At 43.6% G+C, this 23,582-nt stretch overlaps 1 protein-coding gene across 1 annotated transcript; it reads right to left on the bottom strand.

Annotated features, from left to right (window-relative positions):
* Nucleotides 1-1,500: 1,500 nt before the first annotated feature.
* Nucleotides 1,501-18,888, bottom strand: rab11fip5a (RAB11 family interacting protein 5a (class I)). The gene is made up of 6 exons (XM_058077523.2): nt 18,311-18,888; nt 9,397-9,902; nt 8,638-9,139; nt 5,167-7,212; nt 2,438-2,567; nt 1,501-2,009 (listed from the first exon to the last, which is right to left on the bottom strand). The coding sequence occupies exons 1-6, from the start codon at nt 18,682-18,684 to the stop codon at nt 1,752-1,754; spliced, it is 3,816 nt and encodes a 1,271-aa protein (XP_057933506.2). The 5' UTR covers nt 18,685-18,888; the 3' UTR covers nt 1,501-1,751.
* Nucleotides 18,889-23,582: the final 4,694 nt, after the last annotated feature.

Here is a 23,582-nt window from a genome sequence, read left to right as displayed (position 1 = left end):
AGTCGAGCGACCGGGAAGTGCAGTGAAGTACATCTACTATCAGTAGGCAGATACAGTCGAGTCACATTGTAATGAATAAGTGCAAGGACACCCACAAAAGCTGTTCAAGAGTGGCATCAGAGCAAAATACTTTGTGTTGCTGCTTTTCTTTAATTTTACAATGAACGGCCATCTTTGCTCGCTCTCCAATGCTATGCATACATGTTATTGTTGTGCAGTGATCTAAACAATATCAGTAACAGGAAAAACAATTGGCATTTAAGAGGAAGTGCACGATTTAAAGAAAAGTGACCAGTTAAAGAAAAATTAAGGCGCATTTGGCATTTCAGTCTACGCTTAACTGTGTTGTACACACCCTGAAGCGGTTGGCGGCGTGTGTGCTCCAGTAGAAGTGCGGGCGGCGTCACCAAGCAAGGGCAGTCAAGCATTTTTTTTTGTTTTTTTTTTCGAAAGCTGTGACGGCAAGTACGGAGTGATGGTGTCATTAGCCAGTCGCCGGCGCGGCTCACATGCCCACAAACCAAACCACAACCAAAAAAGAAGGAATACCCTTAAGAGCGAAAGAACCAGTCCATTTGTGAGCTAGCATCGGCCTCCAACTGATGACAATGCAGAACTCGCAGAAAAACTAGCCCGGGTATGAGAGTTGTGACACGTCTCAACGCAAACTTTCAGATTTTAGACTCTTGCCTAGCATGGGGGCATTTTTCGTAAACATAATTTCATATTAAAAACAGACGGGCAATTTAATTTGAAATTGAGTTGCATAACATAATTAATCTGAACGTTAAAAAGACTGGCTAGCATAGTGCTCTTTTTGTTAATTCGCCCATGGGGCAGTTATGATTAAGCCCTACGAATTCTGCCTAGCAACAAGCGGCACAACAAATGTGACCAGGGAAACGAATCTGAGCAATCGACGTTGCTGCTACCGCTACGATTTTCTTCTGGTTGTGAAGTTTTATAATAACTTGCATTGCAGGTTTGTTTATTTTTTCCCCGATAAAAACACTGCTGGCTAGGAGACCAGGGTTCAATTCCCACCCTCGGCCATCTCTGTGTTGAGTTTGCATGTTCTCCCCGTGCACGCGTGGGTTTTCTCCGGGTACTCCGGTTTCCTCCCACATTCCAAAAACATGCTAGGTTAATTAGCCACTCCAAATTGTCCATAGGTATGAATGTGAGTGTGAATGGTTGTTTGTCTATATGTGCCCTGTGATTGGCTGGCCACCAGTCCAGGGTCTACCCCGCCTCTCGCCCGAAGACAGCTGGGATAGGCTCCAGCACCCCCCGCGACCCTCATGAGGAAAAAGCGGTAGAAAATGAATGAATGAATGAAAAACACTGCTGTTCCCATTCCTTTTTTGACGTCACTGATGCTAACATTTATTGCCTTCAGTTCTTTGGTCGGTGACGTGTCATCGCATGCCTTTTTAGTCTATATGTCGATGCTGCACTTGACGATGGTTCAACTCATTTAGAATCAAGTGGTGAAAAAAGGTCAACTGAAAACATCTGTCACATCTCGGCAATCTTAACACCAATTCGGTGACCTGAAAGCAACCTGAGGACCGGCTAGTACATTCCTGAAGACCACACATCCTTCTAGCACGACGAGTAAACGCCTCAGCATCTCTCAGTGCCTAAATATTCGTATCAAAAAGGACAGCATAGCAGTGAAAAGACTAAAAAGCTGTTTTGCGGAGGATAGCGCCAACCGTCACTCCTTCCACCCCTCCCAAAGCGCGCCGTCATTTCAACTTGGAGCGCACTTGCAGAAGAGTGGGCTTCTGCTCCATGATGCGCACCAGCAGTGTGTCAATGTAGTCCTCCAGATCTCGAACCTGCGGCTTCAGCCTCCTCAGCTCCACCTCCCGCTTGGCAAGCAGAGCCTTCTGCTGCTGAAACTCTGCCTTTTTCCTTTCGAGCTCCGCCTCCCGCTGCACCAGGAGCCCGATCAGCTCGCTGTGGGTCAGGTGGTAGTAGGAACCGGCGCCCTCTGTCAGAGGCTGAAGATAAACAAGACGTGGACAGGAGGGATTTTATGTATATACAAAAAAAATGCAGACAAAATTACATTTCTACTATGTTACCTTGCTCCTCATTAGGCTAGTCTTGTGTACTCTGTGTGTATGCTACCAGCCCCGCCTCCACCCACCGAGACAAAGACACTATATGACTGACAACTCACTCGGTTCTAAGGGGCTGAAACCAATACACAGAGTGAACCCTCTCCTTGTCACGTTTTAATCTCACAAGATCTTGTGATACCACTTATACGCGGTTCTGCAGATGCGGGTCACCAACCCCTGGTCTGTAGTGTCCTAAATTGACAATGTTCGCATACAGTTTGGGCAGAAGATACCAACCCAGAGTCCAAAAACCGATACATTTAATCGAAAACCGTGGCTCCACTGTAAAAGGAAATGAATTCTACCTTCTTCCTTTCTGCCTCCTGCTCGATGGCCTGGCTGCTCCTCCCGGGATGGATGGTGGATTTGAGCTTCTCCAGTACCGAGCGGCCTTCAGCTAGCGTGCCGGTGCTCAGGGGCTTCACCAGGTGGGGGCTGCACATGAACAACAACAAAAACAGGCAGCTTTACTGCAGGGACACTGTCGGCATACGTGGGGGCCCGGTGTGGGTGACATCCAGAAAAAACACCTTGGAGGGGGTTTGTGTAATATGCATGCCAGGGCAGTAGGTGGCCAAAACCATACCTTTTTATTGAGTGTCACAATATATGAATATTGTAATGTAGCATATTATTATCTCCATGATTGTATTATTTAATGAATCACCAGGGAAAGTAATTATTGCATGAACTATGTAGATTCATTTAGATTTAGCTTTGCTGTGGCTATAACGTTGAGAGACGAAATTAAGAATGATGGCTGCCCTGATTGACAAGGGGTGAGAAAAACAGTCAATTGATGACAGCTTGTCACAGTCTAAACTTATCGATGCCTGCGTGTGTGATCGCTCACGTGTCAACCGCATTCAATCGCCTTTTCTACCATATTACCTTCTTCTTCTGTGTTTTCTATAACTCTTCAATTCAGACATTATGCCTGGATTTAATAACCACTAAATAATAATAGACAATATTATATATATTAAATATTTCTTTATTAAAATATTTTATTAAAAATTTATTATATATATTAAATATTTATTTATTACAAAGATTTTATTAAAAATTATTATATATATAAAATATTGATTTATTAAAAATATGTTATTAAAAATTTATTATACAGGGCTCGACAATAACGATGTACCGATGGCCCGGCATGCCATACTGCCAAGAGCTTTTTTAAAAGCGGTTCTTGTTGGGTGTTGGTAAAACACGGACTGCGTAATGCCGGTGGGAATTTGCAAACCGATCCTTGTAAATCTTGAAATGGACCAATCAGAATCGTTTATTCATAGACCGCGGTCCGCAGTCCACATTTTACCCACACCCGTTCTTGTTCACGATCAACCAATGAGCGATGGTTTGACTAGGAAAACATCTATCATGGCGTCCCTGCCAACATGGTCTAATTCTTCAACAACTTGTGAAGGAAAAGAGCAAAAAGTGATGAAGCAGTGCCTCCTAAACAAGTATTTTATTAGCGGCAGCAAATCAAATGATGGCACAGGTGAGTGAATCACATTGCTGTGACAATTTGAAGTGGTCACAATGAAACACCACCCATTAGATCCAATACCAAGTGCTGATTTTGCACAAGCTACAAAATCTAGCGCTTCCGTTTCTCTGTGGATTTTTATCACCTTTGCTTCACAAATTATTGTTTGACCGTTGAGCGTTTTTTTCTGGATTCAAAACACTTTACTAGTACACAAATGTGTCTATTCAATAATGTTTCATTGTGGTGCACAACTTATAAATATGACTGCTTACTACGACTACCATGTGTAAGGTAGTATGGCATGCCATGTTAACATACATCTACACTATTTTTCAGATGTTCCTCCAAATACAATGCATCAGTACTATTATCTGATGAATTATCAGCATATATTGATATATGATATCATTATGGCAGTTTTTTCATTCTACAAGGGGCAAGTTGGGGCAAGTTGTTCTCACCTTAAGGATTCCCCATGGGCAAGTCATTTTTGTTTTTAATGTAGAGCCCTGATATATTAAATAATAATAAAGACAACGAGCACAATGTGGAGATGTGCTTAGTAAATAAAGTACAATACAAAAAACACATGGAGCTCTCCTGTTCTTTCTTTTGGCCAAAGTAGCAAAGTAGCAATAGTGCTAGAAGATGTCATAAACATATCATGAACCTACACACTGAATTTATACTCTCTTATTCCTCTGAGAAAGATATTTCATTCAAGTTTATGTCAAATCAAAGGCAATAAACCCCACGATTTTAGAGTCCTGTATTAAATTTGACAACGTATGTATCAAATGAAATGAAATGAATGAAATGAAATCTAGGCTAAATGTCTGTTAAACGTACGCATGCGTGTATGTAAAAAGAGCTAAATGTGCTTGCACTGCTAAGATGTTTCATTTCCTGTGTCAGCGACCTACATTCCTCCAAGATGTCATAGTTCAGCATTTTGGGCTGACACCGGCATAAAAGCTCACCTTCAAAAGAGGTGAAAAGACTCCTTCCTGAAAAGCTGTAATGAACCTGAAGTGGTTTTACAGTAATTGCGTGCCTTTATGCAAACATGTAGAATTGTGTTAAGTATGTTATTGCCCCCACGGGTGAAAAGGAAACACAGCAACACCTTCTTTCCCTCTTTCTGCTTGAGATTTTGGGGGGGAAGTGTGAGAACACTAACAGGAACTGGGAAGAAAGGGTGTGGGTGTAGGGCGAAGGAGGGGGTTGCGGTAGGAGTCAGGGAAAATAATAACTGCTAATTGGCCTGAGGCAGTGTTTCCCCTCGCATTACCACAGAGACAGGACACACACAGGACACCTACTGAGGAGGTCCCGGCAGGATTAGTACGTGTGTGTTAACCGAGTGCTAAAAAAAGAAGGTCGCACCACAACAGAGGATCCCCTTCGGAGTCGGCGGCACAGTGGACAAGCAGGTGGAAAGCAGGGCCGATCGAAGGAGAGGAAAGAAAAGTCCCCAAGATGGAGGGCAGGAAAAAGTTCTTCCTCCTCCCCAATGAGCATGCGCGACCTCACCTGTTCTTCTGACGAGCGGCGTGCTGCTGCCGTTCCTGCACCTCCTGAGATTTTGGCTTTGCAGGGGCGGGCGAGTCCAGCACGCTGGGTGGCGAGGCGGCGTCAGAAAGAGAAGACAGGAAAGATGGGAAGCAGCTACTTTGAGGAGGTAGAGGAGCAACGGAGGAGGTCAAAAGGGAGGGGAGATCAAGATCACACTGGGAGGAGAAAGATAGTGGGAGGAGCTTGTCCAAGGCGGTCGTGAGTGTTCCCTCGGAGTGGGAGCGGTGCAACGTGGGAAGCGGTGGCAGCGGGTTCTTCAAAAACGTATCATCTCGAAGGGCGCAGTGAGCCCCCTCACTGGGGGTTAGATTCAAGTCCGTTTGAGTCCCAAGAAGAACTTGCAATCTCTGGTCACCATTTGCAGTAAAACCTGGCTCACGTGTACTTTTTATGTCCTCCATGACCAGGGACTCTGTAAACCACTCAGTTGGGTTCTTTGGTCCATTGGTAGAACCTTCTGGGCTCGGAAGCTCTCCCGTCTCTTCACAGAAGGTGGCGTTCTCAGAGTCTAGCTTGTCAGTCAATTCTAACACGGCAGAACACTCGGGGGATTGTTGAGACCGGCAACTTTGGTAGCCCTGCGAGTCAGTGCTCACGTTGAGTCTGCTACTCTGGTCAAACGTCTGCCAGTTGACAGCGAGGAGATCCCCAAAAAGCCCGAAGGGTCCATGTCCTTCCATGTCCTCAAAGGGCAAGAACTTCCCCGCATCTGGAGACGAGGTGATGATGGAGAAAGATGGCGGAGAGGAGCACGCTTCATCACCGGCACATGAAAACTCCTCCAGGGATCCACTGGAATCCCCTTTGTATTGCTCTTCAAGATTCTGGTTAGAATGTGGAGAACTGTTGGGCTTTGGTTGCAGGACCTTGTTTGCTGGGGTTTGTACGGGGACGCCTCCTGGTGACCAGTCTTCCTCCACAGAGTCCCGTTGGCTCTGAATCACAATTTTCTGGGCTGCACCAGTTAAGAGATCCTGTCCGGAGCTGCGATCCTTTGAACTGATAACTGATTCAGACAAGATCTCCAAGCTGAGAATGCTACTTTCACACTTCTGCGGCTCGGTATCATCTGCGGAAAGAGCTGAGAACATGTCTGACGCTGCATTCGAAGAAAGACAAGAGAGAAAGTCCTCGTCAACAGAACTGCCTAAATCCGAGGAACCTGCAGGATCCGCTAAACTGGAAGTGTAACAGGCTGCGGGATGATCGCTAGCATCTGTTAAGATATTTGCATTAGCGATGCTGTTAGCTTGATGTGCTTCAGAGTGAGGGTATGATGTTGGAGAGATTACCAACGTGCTGAACATTTCGTTGTGCCACTCAAAGCCTGCATCCTCAGGAATCGGGTCCAGACAGTGGACAATGACACCAGAAGCTTTAGGATTGATTCCGTCCTTCGTACCTTTCTCACTACCGTTCTCCTGAGGACAAGCACTGGTGAAGCTCAAGCTCTCACATGTTTGGTCAGCTGTGGTCTGGTCTTTGGGAACCAGCAGCCTTAAGGATGCAAACGCTTGGAAGGATTCGTCCCACGCTGGGTCGGGTTCCTGATCCTCAGCGGGTGTAAAGGGGTTGGGCGCCTTTTTGCTTAAAGCCTCTCCCGTGGAAATAGAAACAGAAGATGACACGTTGGCCATGCAAGTGATAAAGTCCTCGGAACTTGGACTGTCACAGGACTGGGCTGGGTTAAGGCGACCTGACTGGGGAAAGAGTTGCGCTATGGGCGGCCGGGAACTGGAGAGGAACGGTAGAGGAGGTAGCGAGGCCTTTAGTGGTGGAGTCGCCATGTCTTCATAGAAAGGGTTGTGCTGGACAAATGAGAGAAAAGGGTTGCCGGGTGACATAGTGGGCGTCGCCGGCTGTGAGCGACAGAAGGGGTTTGAGTGCTGCAGGGGGGAAAGCGGAAAGGGAGGAGCTGAAAGGGGAAGCAGGGGGTGGTGTTTAGTCGGGAGGGGCGGAAAGGGTGTGTCAGTGTTGGGGTCTAGTATTGGGGACACCACCAGGCTGTGGAAACAAGTGAACAGGTTTGCTTTTTAGCTTTTGTGCTAAATCTAGTAGACAGTGGACTCTCTGCATATTTGTAAACAAAACAATATGTGCTTGTGATCTCTAAAAATAGGCCATTTTAATTCACTCAAAATGTCATATTCATTCATTCATTCATTTTCTACCGCTTTTCCTCACGAGGGTCGCGGGGGTGCCTATCCCAGCTGTCTTCGGGCGAGAGGCGGAGTCCACCCTGGACTGGTGGCCAGCCAATCACAGGGCACATATAGACAAACAACCATTCCCACTCACATTCATACCTATGGACAATTTGGAGTGGCTAATTAACCTAGCATGTTTTTGGAATGTGGGAGGAAACCGGAGTACCCGGAGAAAACCCACGCATGCACGGGGAGAACATGCAAACTCCACACAGAGATGGCCGAGGGTGGAATTGAACCCTGGTCTCCTAGCTGTGAGGTCTGAGCGCTAACCACTAGACCACCGTGCCACCCTAAAATGTCATAATAAAGCATAAATTGTAAACCAACTACAGGCACAATAATAACATAATAATAGTCATCATCGTCGTCATAATAATAATAATGGCACGGCGGTCTAGTGGTTAGTGCGCAGACCTCACAGCTAGGAGACCAGGGTTCAATTCCACCCTCGGCCATCTCTGTGTGGAGTTTGCATGTTCTCCCCGTGCATGCGTGGGTTTTCTCCGGGTACTCCGGTTTCCTCCCACATTCCAAAAACATGCTAGGTTAATTGGCCAGTGTGTGAGTGTGAATGGTTGTTTGTCTATACGTATGTGCCCTGTGATTGGTTGGCGACCAGTCCAGGGTGTAGCCCGCCTCTCGCCCGAAGACAGCTGGGATAGGCTCCAGCAACCCCCGTGACCCTCGTGAGGAAAAGCAAATGAATGAATGAATGAATAATAATAATAATAATAATAATAATAATAACATGGACTAAGTAAAGTAAAACCCGACTTCACTTCCTGTCCACATGTCCAGAACTCATTTATTATTTACGTCTTAAATGGCTTATTTCTCTAATTATGTCTACTATGGTAATATGAGTTTAAAGGTGATTATAGGGGTGTTATATCCTGTCTAGAGGGCTCTAATAACAGTACAATTGTATTTCCACAGGTTTTCTATGCTCTATTTATGAATACTGAATCTTCACAGAAATTAACATTAAATGCTAATACTACTTAGCTTTGCTTCTTCCTTCTCCTTTTCAGACATGCAGAATTGTGAAGTGTGTTGTGTAATGTGTTCAATGTGATTGTGTGCATGTTGAATATAATAACATTTTCATGCAACCACACTTAAAGAGAATGTGTGCAAATGAATAGCACAACATTTATGGGTGATTGTGATGATGTCTGACACGGACTATGCACACGCTATGACTCTGTGTTCATCTCACCTCGGTTTGCAGTGTAACTCCTTGGATCCAAACCAGTCTTTGTGTTTCCCTTCAGCGGCTGTGCTGTGTTCAGGCCCGTCCCGGATCCGACCACCCGCGGTCTCGCTCCTTCCGTTAGGAAGCAATTTCTTCCTTTCCGAGTCTTCTTCCCCTCCCAGCGCAGGGCAGTTTTTTTCCAGGGCTGCAGCTATCGCCGCCGTCTCCTCCTCGCCGGCCTTATCAAAAGACCAGCGGCGTCCGTCTCCAACCGTGCCGTGTAGAAGGTCCGTGGAGGCTCTTGGATGGAGGTTCTGTAATGACACGGAGAGAGGCAAAGTCTTCTGCAGATGTCCCAGGCCGAGGGAACCTTCTGGATCTCCCGTGCCATGGTCCTGGGGCTGGATGTTGTGCGTTCCGTTGACGCCCACAGTGAGCTGAGGCACTGCTATGGTGATTTCATTGAAGTCATCGCTAAAGTCACACCGGAGGGGAGACAACTTGGGAGATGTGTCGGCTGTGTGCTCTGCAGAGAAGACAAGCGAAAACAAGGTGAGGAAACACTGGATACGTTGAGGCCCCGTGCCATAAGCGGTACAGAGTTCAGTTATTTTGGTACCCGAACATGTTGAAGACGGAAACACAGAAACCCGACCAAGCTGTACCGCTTGCAGTAATATCGATGGAAGCCAAAACAAATGAAATCCACATAGAATCCAACTAACAGCAGGAAAGAGTTCCTAGTTACTGACAACAAAGAGCATCTCGATCTCCATCTGTCACCTGGGCTGTCAGCGGTCAGGTTGCTGCTGTTGCTAGGCGAGTTGGAGAGGTCAGAGACCACCACACTGATGCCCGCTGTGGGGCTGAGGCTGCCCCCTCGCGAGGACTCGCTGCTCTCCGATCCCAGCGACGTGCTGGAGCGCGTGTCAGACGACTTCCTCAGCTTCCCCCTCAGGAAGAACGTCCTCATTTTGCTCCGCCGCACCTCGCCGCCTTCGTCATCCTCGTAGTCCTCCTCCCCGCCGCCGTCGCTGGGCAGTCGCTGGCGCATGCGGTACAGCGAGCCGTAGCCGCCCGGCAGCACGGCAGAGGAGGAGTCTTCATCGCTGGACCTCCTCTTGCCCCTCATGCGCTCCTTCAGCTTGCTGAAGGTGGAGGCGCTCTTGTCCTTCATGACCAGGTCGTACATGCTGGCCGTCAGGTTGTTGCGCATGAACTGGATGCTGACTTGAATGTCACCTCGTTCTTTCTCCTTCTTCCCCGTCTTGGAATTCAGGCGGTACCACCTGTTGTACACAAATACAGAGGTGAAGTTAGCTGGGCCTGAATTTGACCACAATTTGGGAGAAAATGCTCCTCAAAACGGCCTAGTGCACATCTCCAAAACCAAGTGAGCACAAAGTGATACCAGGGCTCAACAATAACGATGTAGCGATGGCCCGGGGCAAGTTAAAACAAAACTGGGGCCAGTAAATCCAATCAGTGATATTCCCGTCGGGAATGCACTTTGGCATGCCATACTGCCAAGAGTTTTTTAAAAGCGGTTCTTGTTGGGTGTTGGTAAAACACGGACTGCGTAATTCCGTGGTAATTTGCAAACCGATCCTTGCAAATCTTGAAATGGACCAATCAGAATCATTTATTTAGACCGCGGTCTGCGTTTTACCCACACCCGTTCTTGTTCATGATCAACCAATGAGCGATGGTTTGACTATGAAAACATCTATCATGGCGTCCCTGCCAACATGGTCTAATTCTTCAACAACTTGTGAAGGAAAAGAGCAAAAAGTGATGAAGCAGTGCCTCCTAAACAAGTATTTTATTAGCGGCAGCAAATCAAATGATGGCACAGGTGAGTGAATCACATTGCTGTGACAATTTGAAGTGGTCACAATGAAACACCACCCATTAGATCCAATACCAAGTGCTGATTTTGCACAAGCTACAAAATCTAGCGCTTCCGTTTCTCTGTGGATTTTTATCACCTTTGCTTCACAAATTATTGTTTGACCATTGAGCATTTTTTTCTGGATTCAAAACACTTTACTAGTACACAAATGTGTCTATTCAATAATGTTTCATTGTGGTGCACAACTTATAAAAGGCAAATGCTACGTCATGATCTATGTAGGAAAGCAACCACAAGAAATGATAATCATTTCATCTTTATTTGAGATTCTCATGTGATGCCACAAAAATGAGATGATATCATTATGGCAGTCTTTTCATTTTACATGGGGCAAGTTGGGGCAAGTAGTTCTCACCTTAAGGATTCCCCATGGGCAAGTCATTTTTGTTTTTAATGTAGAGCCCTGGATACATTTTTTTAAAGAATAGGAAGGTGAAAAAAGAAGAACATAGACTGGACTTGTTAGCAGAGTTAAGACAGACTCGGTGACGATTAACTCGGGGTGTCACCAGACCAGACAAGAGTTTAACATTACTGTTTGAGAGCAGTGCAATGAAAAAATACTTTAAATTATACTAATTGACTAATTTCACTGCAACCTTCGACTGACAAAAGGACTCACTCCGTTCATGCCATTGTTCTATGGAATAGACACGCCAAGGTGCTGAAACCAATACACTGTTTGAGCGCACCGCAATGACAAAATATGATAAATTATGACAATTGACTAAATTCACTGCAACCATCGACTGACAAAAGGACTCACTCCGTTCATGCCGTTGTTCTATGGAATAGACACGCCGAGGTGCTGAAACCAATACACAGAGTGAACCCTCTTCCTGGTTGTTTGGAGGTGCCAGAAATCTTTCATCCCGCAGTTCATGTAACGTGACCATAAAAAATTATATTTTCCCCATTTCCATTGTGGGAGACATTGTTTCCCTCAAGTTAAATATTATATTTAGGTTTTATTTTTCATAACAATAACCACACTCTTGAAGGTGTCGCATGTCTAGAAGTGCTAGAAGTAAAGTCAGGCTGTACTATTTTTTTGTGGCATAACTTTAAACTGGGTCAGGCTGAAATGAATGAGTTTATTGTTAGCATGAGTGGGACTAATACATCCTCACTGAGCTCAACTGTGTGTGTGTGTGTGTGTGTGTGTGTGTGTGTGTGTGTGCGTGACCAGACATCCCATAACAACACCTTGGCCAGGCCTCATTGCACCCTCTGTAAGCAAGGACAATTAAGTGAGACAGGCATCACTTGAGTCTGGTATACAATGGTGACACTGACTGTGGAGCGCGGAGCCAAGAGGCTGACTAAATTATACTTCCTAGCTATTATATCCCTTTACAAATACAGAACTACTTCATTGTTTGGCTGGTTAGAGTATAAAAACAGTACAGTCTTTCCCATACATATATTTGTAGCCGGCCCACCACAAACAAATTTGGACCGCCACATATAGATTTGGCGTTTATTTGGTGCTTGTTTCTCAGTGCTCACAAATAGATTACATGTGTAGTTTGCTGTTACGACTCCATACAGTAGATGGCAACCTAGCTTCTCATAGTTTCTTGTAAAACTGTAATTATTCTCTATAAAATGAGTTTTTTTGTTTGTGTTTTTGGGTGTCATGGATGGGAAAAATTTCCCAGTTTTCGCACATTACGTTTTTCAATTAATACCACTAATACTACTACTACTACTACTAATATAACAACTATAACTATCATATATTATAATAATTATTATTATTCTTATTATAATTAAAATTCTAATAATAATAATAATAATAATAATTATTATTATTATATAGTAGTTATATTTTTATTATAATAATTATAATCATATAATAATTATTATATAGTAGTTATATTTTTATAATAATTATTATTATTATAATTATAATTATAATAATAATTATTATTATTATATAGTAGTTATACAAATTGTAAAAATATAATAACTATTATAATAATTATAATTAATTAATAATAATTCTCACAAGGGTCGCGAGGGGTGCTGGAGCCTGGGATAGGGCCAAGAGGCTGGGTCCACCCTGGACTTGTGACCAGCCAATCACAGGGCACATATAGACAAACAACCATTCACACTCACATTCATACCTATGGACAATTTGGAGTGGCTAATTAACCTAGCATGTTTTTGGAATGTGGGAGGAAACCGGAGTAGCCGGAGAAAACCCACGCATGCACGGGGAGAATATGCAAACTCCACACAGATGTGTGAGATGTGGTGGGATTGAACTTGGGTCTCCTAGCTGTGAGGTCTGTGCGCTAACCACTCGACCGCCATGCAGCCCAAATAATAATTAATAATAAAACCCTGGTGTGACTGTAATTCTAGTGTAAGCCCTATAGCTGCAAACTCTGCATTATCTGGAGGTGTCCCAATACTTCTGTCATCTTGCAGACTGCACAAGACAAGGGTCAGGCGGGACCAGGTCTTAGAAAGAAAGCCATGAATCAGTCAGTTGAATCAGTGCAAAGACCGCTGGCTCAGTGGAAAAAGCCCCCACTTAGACGTGTGCTTCTGACACGAAGGAGGTTATCAGTGCAGACGCACCAGCAAAACCGAAACACCTGCTTTTATTTTTAGGACTTCCGGGGGGGTGGTGGTGGTGCAGGACCACATTGCACGTCAACCACTGAAGCAGAGAACCAACGGCGAGTTCACGCCACAACATGTTCTCCTCAGTTCCACCTCCACACTTCATCAAGAACATTCACATTCATATCAAGTCATTATCAATGACAAATAATCTATCAATTGCAATAAACTGGAAAAAGCTCCGCCTCATGAAGTAGGCCCGCCACGATAATCAATAAATCAATCGGTAAATGGTTTACAGCGCCTCACATAGGTGTGCCTTGTGTATTACATAGTTTTCATAGAAACCACATGGAAAATCCAAGGAACGTCCTGTACAGACAGGGCAATAACGATATTCTTCCTCAGGCACGCACTGTATCCATCCGCCCAGCGTGATGCACACGGTTCTTTGTTGTGCTGTGTGTGGTGCGTACTCTTCCGTCGGCATGTGCTGTAGTTCATTCTCCAGCGAGTCTCATGATTAAAATTATACTTTATTAATTTGTGACATTGCTTTTTTTTTTCAAATTGCTCATACGCTCCTTATTCCAAGTATTTTAAAGTACTATTTTGAAAATGCCATCCCTACAATTTATCTATGCAGCTATAGTAGTTAAGCCTTCAAAAGCAGATACAGTAAAGTCTCGTTATATCGATATTCTCGGGAGTCGGAAAAAATACCGATATAACCAGACTATCCATATATCCGATCCTGCGCTGAACTGCATTAAAAGTGGGCGGATCTTTGATATGGCATGTAATTTTCTCCTTGAGTTCATGGATTGCGTATCTAGCATGCTTTTGTACTACAATACATTTTGTACTACAGTAAATAAAAATAAACTTACGCTGTAGTGATAGGTTACCGGGACATAATTCACCCCGGAACTATCGATAGGGAAGGTGTTGCCACCCGGAGGGGTAGGCGCGAGGGACGGGGGTTTTCCGCTTCCTGTTGTGGCTTTCATGTCTTTCATGCCTTTACGTAGCAAGAGAGTGCAAGTTATTGTTGGCAAGAAAAATAAAGTTTTCTCCCAAATTCGACACTCCGCCTCAGACTCCAGTTCTTCGGCGCTTCAATGCATTAAATAAAAACGTCTTTACGCTTTTTTAATGACTATTACTTTTCTAAAATTCAACCAATGCAAAATCCTCACGCTTCAGCAGACAAAACCATAAACATTGTTGCAAAAAATGATTGCATTCATATACATAACACAATTCGGTTAAAGTCAGATGGGTCACATTTTTTTCCAACATTTATTATTTTCATAACGCACTCTTGCAACTCAGTACATGTATGAGTACATGCATGGAAAACAAAAACTGCAACGTTTACATGACTATTATTGTACTTATTCTGCAATACGTACTTTAAAAAAATCTTCCATCTTCTTCTGCTTCCTCTTTTCACCTTTTAACACAAACGATTCAATATTGTTTCACATTTCTAAACAATCTGATGCATTTTCTCTCGACTCTAAGTAACCTCGTAATTCCATAACACTTTGCAACGCTTGTGTCTTCGTTGGAATAGGTGTGTATGCTATGTCAGTTGGTTCTTCTGTTGCAGGCATGTGTTTGGCCAGCTATGTGGGGTGGGTTGAGCATGACCTGTGAACCAGGAAGTGCGGGAATCAGTGTGTGTGCTGCACTCTGGTGGTGGAAGTGTGAAAAATAAAGTTGACTGGAAGCAGCCGTTCGCCGTGTTCTTTTTTGGTATTGAAATCCTTAAGCAAAGATTGATTTAAGCTGCTTTTGTATCGATATAAGCAGACCAAATTGCCTGGCGGGATATGAAAAGGGCATCGTAGTAACCGGATTATCATAATAACCGAGTATCGTACTAACGGAACTAATTATATCATAAAAGACTAGAAATTTGCCGGTAAATGAAAATAGTATCGTAATAAGTAGTAATTCGTTATAACCGATATCGATATAACCAGACTTTACTGTAATTTGTTTTTTTTGTTAAATGTACCCGTACAGTACAATACAGTATATTGGTTATTTTGATTATAGTATCAGTATGAACCCCCTAAAATCAATATCAGTTGGGCCTTACAAAATAGCAAATTATACATATGAAATGTACCACTGGACACTGTTACGCAATCTTCATTTTGACCTCACTGTCTTCCCTAAACACACACACACACACACACGCACACACACTGAAGAACGCCAGTGAAAACAATTAGCCACACTGAAGTGGAGTCAGTGGACGGACCCTGGAATGCCGACACTATTTTTTTACAGCCACACAAGAGCAACAAACACCTTCTGGCAAGACTGGATGAACGGCTACAAAAAGATTTTCCACATTTTTTGGACTTCTAAGCACGGATGAACTCAACTGCAGTAAGCCGCTGAGCCTGTGGAGGCATGGAAGGAAGTATGTGATTGTTGAGAAGGCTCAGGAGGTCTTCAGCCTCAAGTGGTTCTTGGGTGTGGACTCAAGTTTCACATCAGGACTTCAACAATAGTATCGCACGTCAACTCCCTTTCAGCCAAGGTGGGGTTCACATTCCCAACGCAGCGGTGCACAGAAACCTCTAGGAAACGCCAACTTTCCATCAGTCTTCAATCCTGAACGTGGAATTCAAACATACGCTGGTAAACTGAATAGGATAAAGCGTTTGGATCTTTCCACACAAATGTGTACCGTAGGAGTGCAAACCTCAGGCCTAAAAACAGCAACTGCAGCACAGACAAAAGAAGCAGTAGGCTGCGTTCGCTGACCTGAAAAAGCCTCAGCCCACTGAAAACTCCACAAGTACGTCCACCACGCCTCTTTTGTATACGTGGGAGTTACGTTTTCCACAAACTATCCGGAGCATCTGCTTCCCCATCTTGTAAAAACAGGAAATCAAACCCTCCACCCAATCCCAATATGACATTGCTACCAGAGTAACATTTTCTACAAGCTGCGGCTGCTGCTGGGACAGTTCCTTGAAAGAACTCTGACATGAGGTGACGGTTCGGCTCAGTTTTTGGTTTGAACAACCAAAATTCAAAAGCATGATTGCTGTGTTCAACACAATAAAGCTCCACAAGGCAACAATGTAGCCATGCTAGCTGGTGTAATAGCAGTATTTCCCATACATTCATTCATTTATTTATTGGTGGCCGCCCACCAATAGATTTGGACCGCTAGGAATTAGGGTTGGGCGATATTGGCCTTAGCATATATGACGATACTTTTGAGATGTATCACGATACAACGATATAAAACATAACTTCAGAATCTTGCATAAAAAGCTGCAACCCTTAAATCATATCATGAAATACACTTGTCTCAAATTGTATTACTGGTTATCCTCACTGGGGTCGCGGGTATGCTGGAGCCTATCCCAGCGGGGTACACCCTGGCCTGGAGGTCAGCCAATGGCAGGGCAATCTAAACGAGGCAAAATAAAGTATAGTTGACACCCCCAATATATCAGTGACATTCATGTCATGTCACATTACTGTGTGTTTTATAGTCCGATAAGCTAGAATAAAGATATCCCACTTCTATTAATAACGTAGTAACATATATTATATATTACTATTTATAAATATAAATAGTTTTAAAAGAGTTGTAATCATACATAAAATATAAATATAATGCTGTCTAATGGACAATATTCATATATATTTTCTCCATCTATCCATTTTGCATGCCGCTTGTCCTCATAGGGTTGCAGGGATATGCTGGAGCCTATCCCAGATGACTTCGGGTGAGAGGCGGGGTACACCCTGGACTGGTTGCCAGCCAATCACAGGACACATATAGACAAACAACCATTCACACTCACATTCATACCTATGGACAATTTGGAGTCGCCAATTAACCTAGCATGTTTTTGGAATGTGGGAGGAAACCGGAGTACCCGGAGAAAACCCACGCATGCATGGGGAGAACATGCAAACTCCACACAGAGATGGCCGAGGGTGGGATTAAACCCTGGTCTCCATGCTGTGAGGTCTGCGCGCTAACCACTCGGCCGCCGTGCCACCCCTCACCAGACATCTGCTGGGTTTTTTTTTCATGCATTGCACTCCTGCAAAAGGAAGCAAACAAAACAAACTCTGCAGTAAAAGAGCAAAATCCGATGTATCCCGGGTCTATAGACATGTAAGTAGAAACGCATGCATGTAGATGAGCACAGCGTACCACACTGGGCATCCTGCAGCTGTTAATGCTACTCTATATGTAACTATATGTAACGATCCAGTTCCAATAATCACATCTGAAACTCAACTGAAATGAGAACGTGCTGACCAGTTTGTGCCCAGGCGACGAGTTATTATGTCATAGTCCTGAACTTAAAGCAAAGCTGAGATGCCTTCCCAATCTCCGGGCTGGTTTGTGAGGTCACACTCTTATGTAACACACACTAGGCTGTCCATTAGGCTCCAGCCTGCAGCTGCACACTCATGGCAGACATTTTTATGGATCACAGAGACAATCACACGCAAGCACTACTCAGCAGATGGAAGGTCAGACTAAAAAAACAAGTGCTGGGTGTTTTCTGGACAAACGACATCCTTCAAACGGTGTTTTTATAGACTTGAGAATGTCTTCAAATTCATTTTACAGATGATGTAAAGTTGCAGGAAACATGAATACAACAATGCACTGTCCTAAAACAGATAACAATTTATAACGATAAACAACATAATATAATATTTATAATATTATAATATAACATTTATAATATAACAGCACGTTAGCTACCGACCAGTGGCATACCACAGGCATGGCAGTCAAGCTGGTGGGCAAAACAACATTTTAGAAATACCTTAGAGACCATGAAACTGTTAGATAATCCCTAGAATTGGGACAGGCGGACCATAATCCCACCAGACAAGCCTCAGATGCTCAGACAACAGCAGCTTGACCAAGAGAACAACACAAACAAGTGAGATTGACTGTTCTAGAAGGTAGGTTCTAGAAGGTTCCCCAGTCAAGATGTGTGTACGGGGTCGGGGTGTGTGTCTGCAGGGCCCCGAAGCAGCAGCACCGTCTGTTTACATCCCACAACAAAGTGTTAGAACATAACCAAAGTAGATAAGGAACCGTGATGCGTTCAGTGAACATGGAAAAAGTGGCAATTCACATGAAGCTACATGACACGCTCGCACGCATGCAACTCACACGCACACGATGATACCTACTGGTTTTTGACGCCTCTGCTCTCCTGGAAGACCTTATCCAGCTGGATGAGAGCCTGGCCCAGGAACACGTCAAGGCCAATGAGCGCGCGGTGCATGACGGTGAGGACGAGCTCGCTGCTCCCCGCCGGCTGGCCGGTCCGCCCGCTGCCTTCCATCAGCACGCCGGGCAGCAGCTCGAAGGAGCACTCCTCTCGCCACTCCGGCTCGGTGGTCTTCTCCACCACGCACGTCGAGTACTTCTCCTTGCCGAACTGGATGACGGTGTAGACGTCGCTGGTGCCGTGCTTGCCCTTGCCCCGCAGTCCCCTGCCTCTCAGCACCGTCACCTGGACGTGTGTCGGGACCCATCTCTGCTCCTCGTTCGGCGAGGACATGTCCCTGTCGCTCCCGATGCAGACGCACCGCGACGGGGCGGTGGAGGTGGCGGCGTGTACCCCCTCCTCCTCCTCCTCCGCCACCAGCCTCACATCCGTGTAGAGTCGCCGCGCCTAGCTGCTCGCCTCTCTGCGGCGTCTTTGCCTCGCTCCTCTCCCGCCCGAGTGGGCCTCTCTGCGGGCAGCGACGTCACACCTCCATCCGCCCTCTCCTGCAGGACGCGGAAGTGGAACAGTGGCGACGGCGGCACATGTGCACCCGCTGGACGCTATATTAGGTACACCGGCTTGCCGCATCCCATCCACTTCTTCCTTTTGGAAAGAAGTCTGTTATTTAACACTATGTTTAATTTTTGTGGTTGTACTGCATCACACTGTTCCCTCATATTTTACCATGAGAGGGTCAAAGGTGCCTCACCATGCAGTTGTACACCCCTGCAAACTACAACCACAATAACAAACATACTGTTAAATCATCTTTACCAATGCAGAGATACAGTATTTACTGTGTATACCGTGTCTTGACGCCATTTAGCAAGTACACTCTAAATCTGATAATACACACTCAACATTACTGTAATGACCATTAGTGGTATTATGTGTTGTATTTGCGCATGTGTTGCAATGGAGAGATATGTTCCGGGGTTGGGACGGAAAAGGGGTGACGGACAGGAAGTGAGGCAGAACCCACATGTTAGGGCGTTATAGGCGTGGGTTACGGCCGCTACAGTAGCCCTTGTTAGGGATCATTGTTTTTGGACCTTAATAAAAAAAAAAACGTCTGTTGTTCCGCCCGCCTAGTCTGGTGTTTGGCTGAGCGTAGAGTGTTACATTACTATTGGCCCATCACTGACAACTCTATTTAACATTTGTATTTAGAAATCCTAAACTCACTTGACTAGAAATAAACCAAATTTTTTTTTGAAGATATTGACTTTTTGCAGTCTTCAAAGTAAAATAAATACAGTAAACCTCGGATATATCGGACTCAGATATATCGGAAATTCGCTCACAACGGACAGATAAAAAAAGAACCAATTTTTCTGTAATGCATTTCCAATAAAAATTCATTGCATATATCGGATTTTTTATAACGGATTTCACCTATTTCGGACAAAATCTCCAGTCCCGTTCCAATTTCCCTCGCATATATCGGATGGCCGCATCGTGTCTTTCTCCTGGCTCCAGATTTAGGACAAATATAAAAGTGAGTGACGTCAATAATACTAGCACAGCAGTGAATGAGATCTTAACCTCACTATTGGAAATAACGTAGGCCTGACGGGCGTAACAGGGCCTAGCTTAATTAACAATTTGTTATGCTCAGAGTCCAATAAAGTTAAATTCTCATTACCTTACGTCTCTTTTCATTGCCCAGTCCAGGTACATTGGAAACATAGTCAAGGAAGTGCCTTTTTATAACGGATAAAATCCGATTTACGCATATACCGGATATAAATCAGATATATGCGTAAAACGGACATTTTCCGGTATACGCATATAACGGATTTCGCTTATATTCCAGTGGGAACAATTGAATCCGATATATCCGAGGTTTACTGTACACCTTCTGGAGTGGAACACATTACGTTCTGCTAAGTGAGTTAGACACACACTTCCTTGTTCCATTACACAGTACTTGCTGATATAGTTCATCTTCAAACAGCTAAAATAATACATAAGGCTAAAAAGAACCAATTAGCTAAAAATGTCATCCAATACATCTCTACAAGAGAGGAGAAATATGATCTCAGGGAAGAAGTACATTTGAAACACTTCAATGCTAGCACTACGTTATGCTAGCCATAGCATTTCAGTATGTGGAATCAAACTATGGAATGGATTGAGTAAGGAAATCAAACAATGCACAACGATGAGCCAATTCAAGAAACAATACAAGCAGTTGATGTTTGCTAAATACAAGGATGAAGAGTCTTGAACCAGTCATGATGTGCTATATATATCACTATATTGACACTTACTATGGTACCCATTATGGCATTGGATGCTCATATCACTGAGTACTTCGGTACAAGGTACATTATAAAAAAAAACCTTAAACTGTATTATGGAAAGCAGGAAGTGAACAAATGTAACAGTTAGTGATTGTAAAAGTACCAGATGGAGGGGTCGGATTTAATAAGCTTTGCTTCTTTTTACTCCTTTTGGACATGTGGAACTGGGAACTTATTATGGGATGCACTCAATTGTAATCTGATGCATGTTCAAATGAAAGTAAACCATTACCATTACAGTTCTGGTTGTGCAGCTACTCAGTCAGCTAAAATGTTTGTATTTTCCATTTTCTAAAAATTGTTCATGTGTACTGAACATATATCTTTCTGCTTTTCTGACAGTGTCAATCAATGACTGACCCACTGTGCCAACACTGCACCACTATGCAACAATTTGAATGGGAAATGAGTCATGTGCCCAAAATGGCTGACAACTTCCTATCACAGCAGAGAGGTAAGTTGAATACCTTTTTACCATGCATGCACTGTAAATATGAAATATGTCCTCAAGGTTTAGCTACTACATCATGTGACATAATGACACAACATCATGTGATGAGGTTAAAGGAAAACTGCACTTTTGGGGGAATTTTGCTCATCAGTCAATCCTTATATAAGACATGAACACACATACAGTATACATGTGACAATGTAGTAACGGTACATCCATGATAACATATAATACTTACAGTATTTTGTCAGATTTTGGTCCTTTTAAGCATTACCGGAACTTCATTCCTGGGCGCATTGATTTCATGTAGCAACACAGAAACAAATGCCAACACATAGCATTAATTAACTATTCCTAACTCAAAAATAAAACATAAACAGCAGCTCCAATTTGTAGCTTTACCCTTCTGTAGTGACTTGAGGCCTTGTGAGCAGCGAGTGTGTGGTGAAGCTAGCCGCTAGCCGGCGAGTAAATAACCGGCGAGTAGCTAGCTAGCTGGCGTGGTGTGGCAAGGTATCAATACGCCAGTAATGTAGTTCCATCTGCGCTGTATTTACCTCACATTACATTATTTCCCTTTACATTCTTAGCCAAGTCTTTTTAGCTGCTTTTATACCTGTAAGCGTTGACATCAAGACATTTTAATACCGTGTTGGTAATGTTTGTAGGCCTACTGTTTGTTGTCATAGGGCCACTAAGGCTATATTGTGTATAAGCTAGCAAAACCCATTGAAAACAATGGTGGCAGCATTTCACAATATTGTATTTTGTAGCTTTGTAGCTATGCTAGGCTAATGTTATGAATCACCTGTTTCTCATTAGCATATTGCTTTTATCTGGTTGTCATGGAGACGGTAGCAGGACTACAACAGGGTTTTTCTTTGTTTGCAGTGTTAAAGGTGTTGTGTGAAGGCAATAATTCTTTTGCTTTTTAGTGTTTTTATTTTTTAACTAGCAAATTCTTGGGTAAACTGTTCTATGTTAAGTTATTTCAAATAATAGTTAATTCAGGAAGTAGTTTCCGGTTCTTTGTCAGTTCCCATTCCCACCAAAAAACTGTTCCGTGTAAAAGTGGGAACTTTTTGCTTTCATGATGGCGGTTGATGGTTAGCCAAGCGACGATGCTTGAGGCAGCGGAGGTCAAAGGTTATATCAGAACACGTTTGCTGCAGCATTATTGCCTCCAAAATTCTGAGGTAGTTCTTTGCAGTGGCAGGAAGTGTAATTTGGTGGTTTTCAGTGAATCACAAGAAGCCAAGGTTCTTTCTTGTGGCGGCTCAGGTTATATTGGGACATTTGAAAGCGCTTTACCAGTCGTGGCGTTTGTCAGGGATGATTGTTCAACATCAAAGCTGGAACCCTATTCGTTTTGAGCGACATTGAGAGCAGCTGATGCTTGAAGGCACAGCTGTTGACGCTCGAGAGAGCATCGCTCGTCACCCGTCACGTTTCCAACATCATTTTTTGTGTGGCAGTTCACTCTACCGTCAACCGTAACGAGTTAATGTGTGTTGACAGGAAGAGGCTGTTTTTGGCAGGGTGGGGATGAAGTCGGGGGTGCATGGTTCTTGGCAGGTATTTTGACAAAGCACTTGAGATGGTCCATTGAGGTTCATACTGACTAAACAGCATCGCTCTGCAGGCCCCCAGAATAAGGACATTATCTATCAATTGTTAGAAGCTAAATAGTGTATTATCGTTCCTTTTCTCTTAACCTTCCTCTTGTGTTAGCTTTCTGGTATCATTTCTTATGGTAACGGGTCGGTTTTGACTCATGTATTAAATCAGCTATAAAATACACTAAAACAATAAGTTACCATCAAATTTGCTTCTTATGTCTTGGTTACCTTCTTAGGCTTCCTCATCCATGAAAATGTTGCTATTAATACTTTTGGTGTGGGCATGTAGGCCTTTTTTTGTCACTATACCCCTCCATTTCTATTTCCAAAAATGGTCAAATGAACTTCTAAAGAATCATATTAATAAATTGAAGGTTCTTTTATTACCTTGCTATTACTGGGGGATATAGAACATATCTCTTAAATCAATTAGTTTTCTCATTCAGGAAGTAATCAGTAAAGAAACATGTATGGTGTTGGGGTGAATTTTGACCCATATATATTCATGTCAAGAAAAGGTATAAAAAGTGATTGTTTTCATCAACAGAACTTTAGTATAAAGTGAAATGAAAAAGCAGAACAGGTCCAGATCTTGGTTCACTGGACTTCTTGACATTCTTTCCATGATCCAAATTGTAAATGTGAAATCAGCCAATCAAATGAGTGAACGTCACATGTCTGGACCTTGTTTTTCTGCTGGTATACTGGAAAAGCGGTCCAAATGAGAAGAGGAGCTGGTTGTCATTGTATTGACTAATTGTACACTTATGATTTCAGTTGGGGCTCAAAATATTGCTTTATAGTCATATTATT

Source organism: Doryrhamphus excisus, linkage group LG14, assembly GCF_037039965.1.
Source record: "Doryrhamphus excisus strain RoL-2023G ecotype Guam linkage group LG14, RoL_Dexc_Guam_v1.1, whole genome shotgun sequence".
Lineage (NCBI taxonomy): Eukaryota > Metazoa > Chordata > Actinopteri > Syngnathiformes > Syngnathidae > Doryrhamphus > Doryrhamphus excisus.
This window is presented reverse-complemented; position numbering and strand designations above follow the sequence as displayed.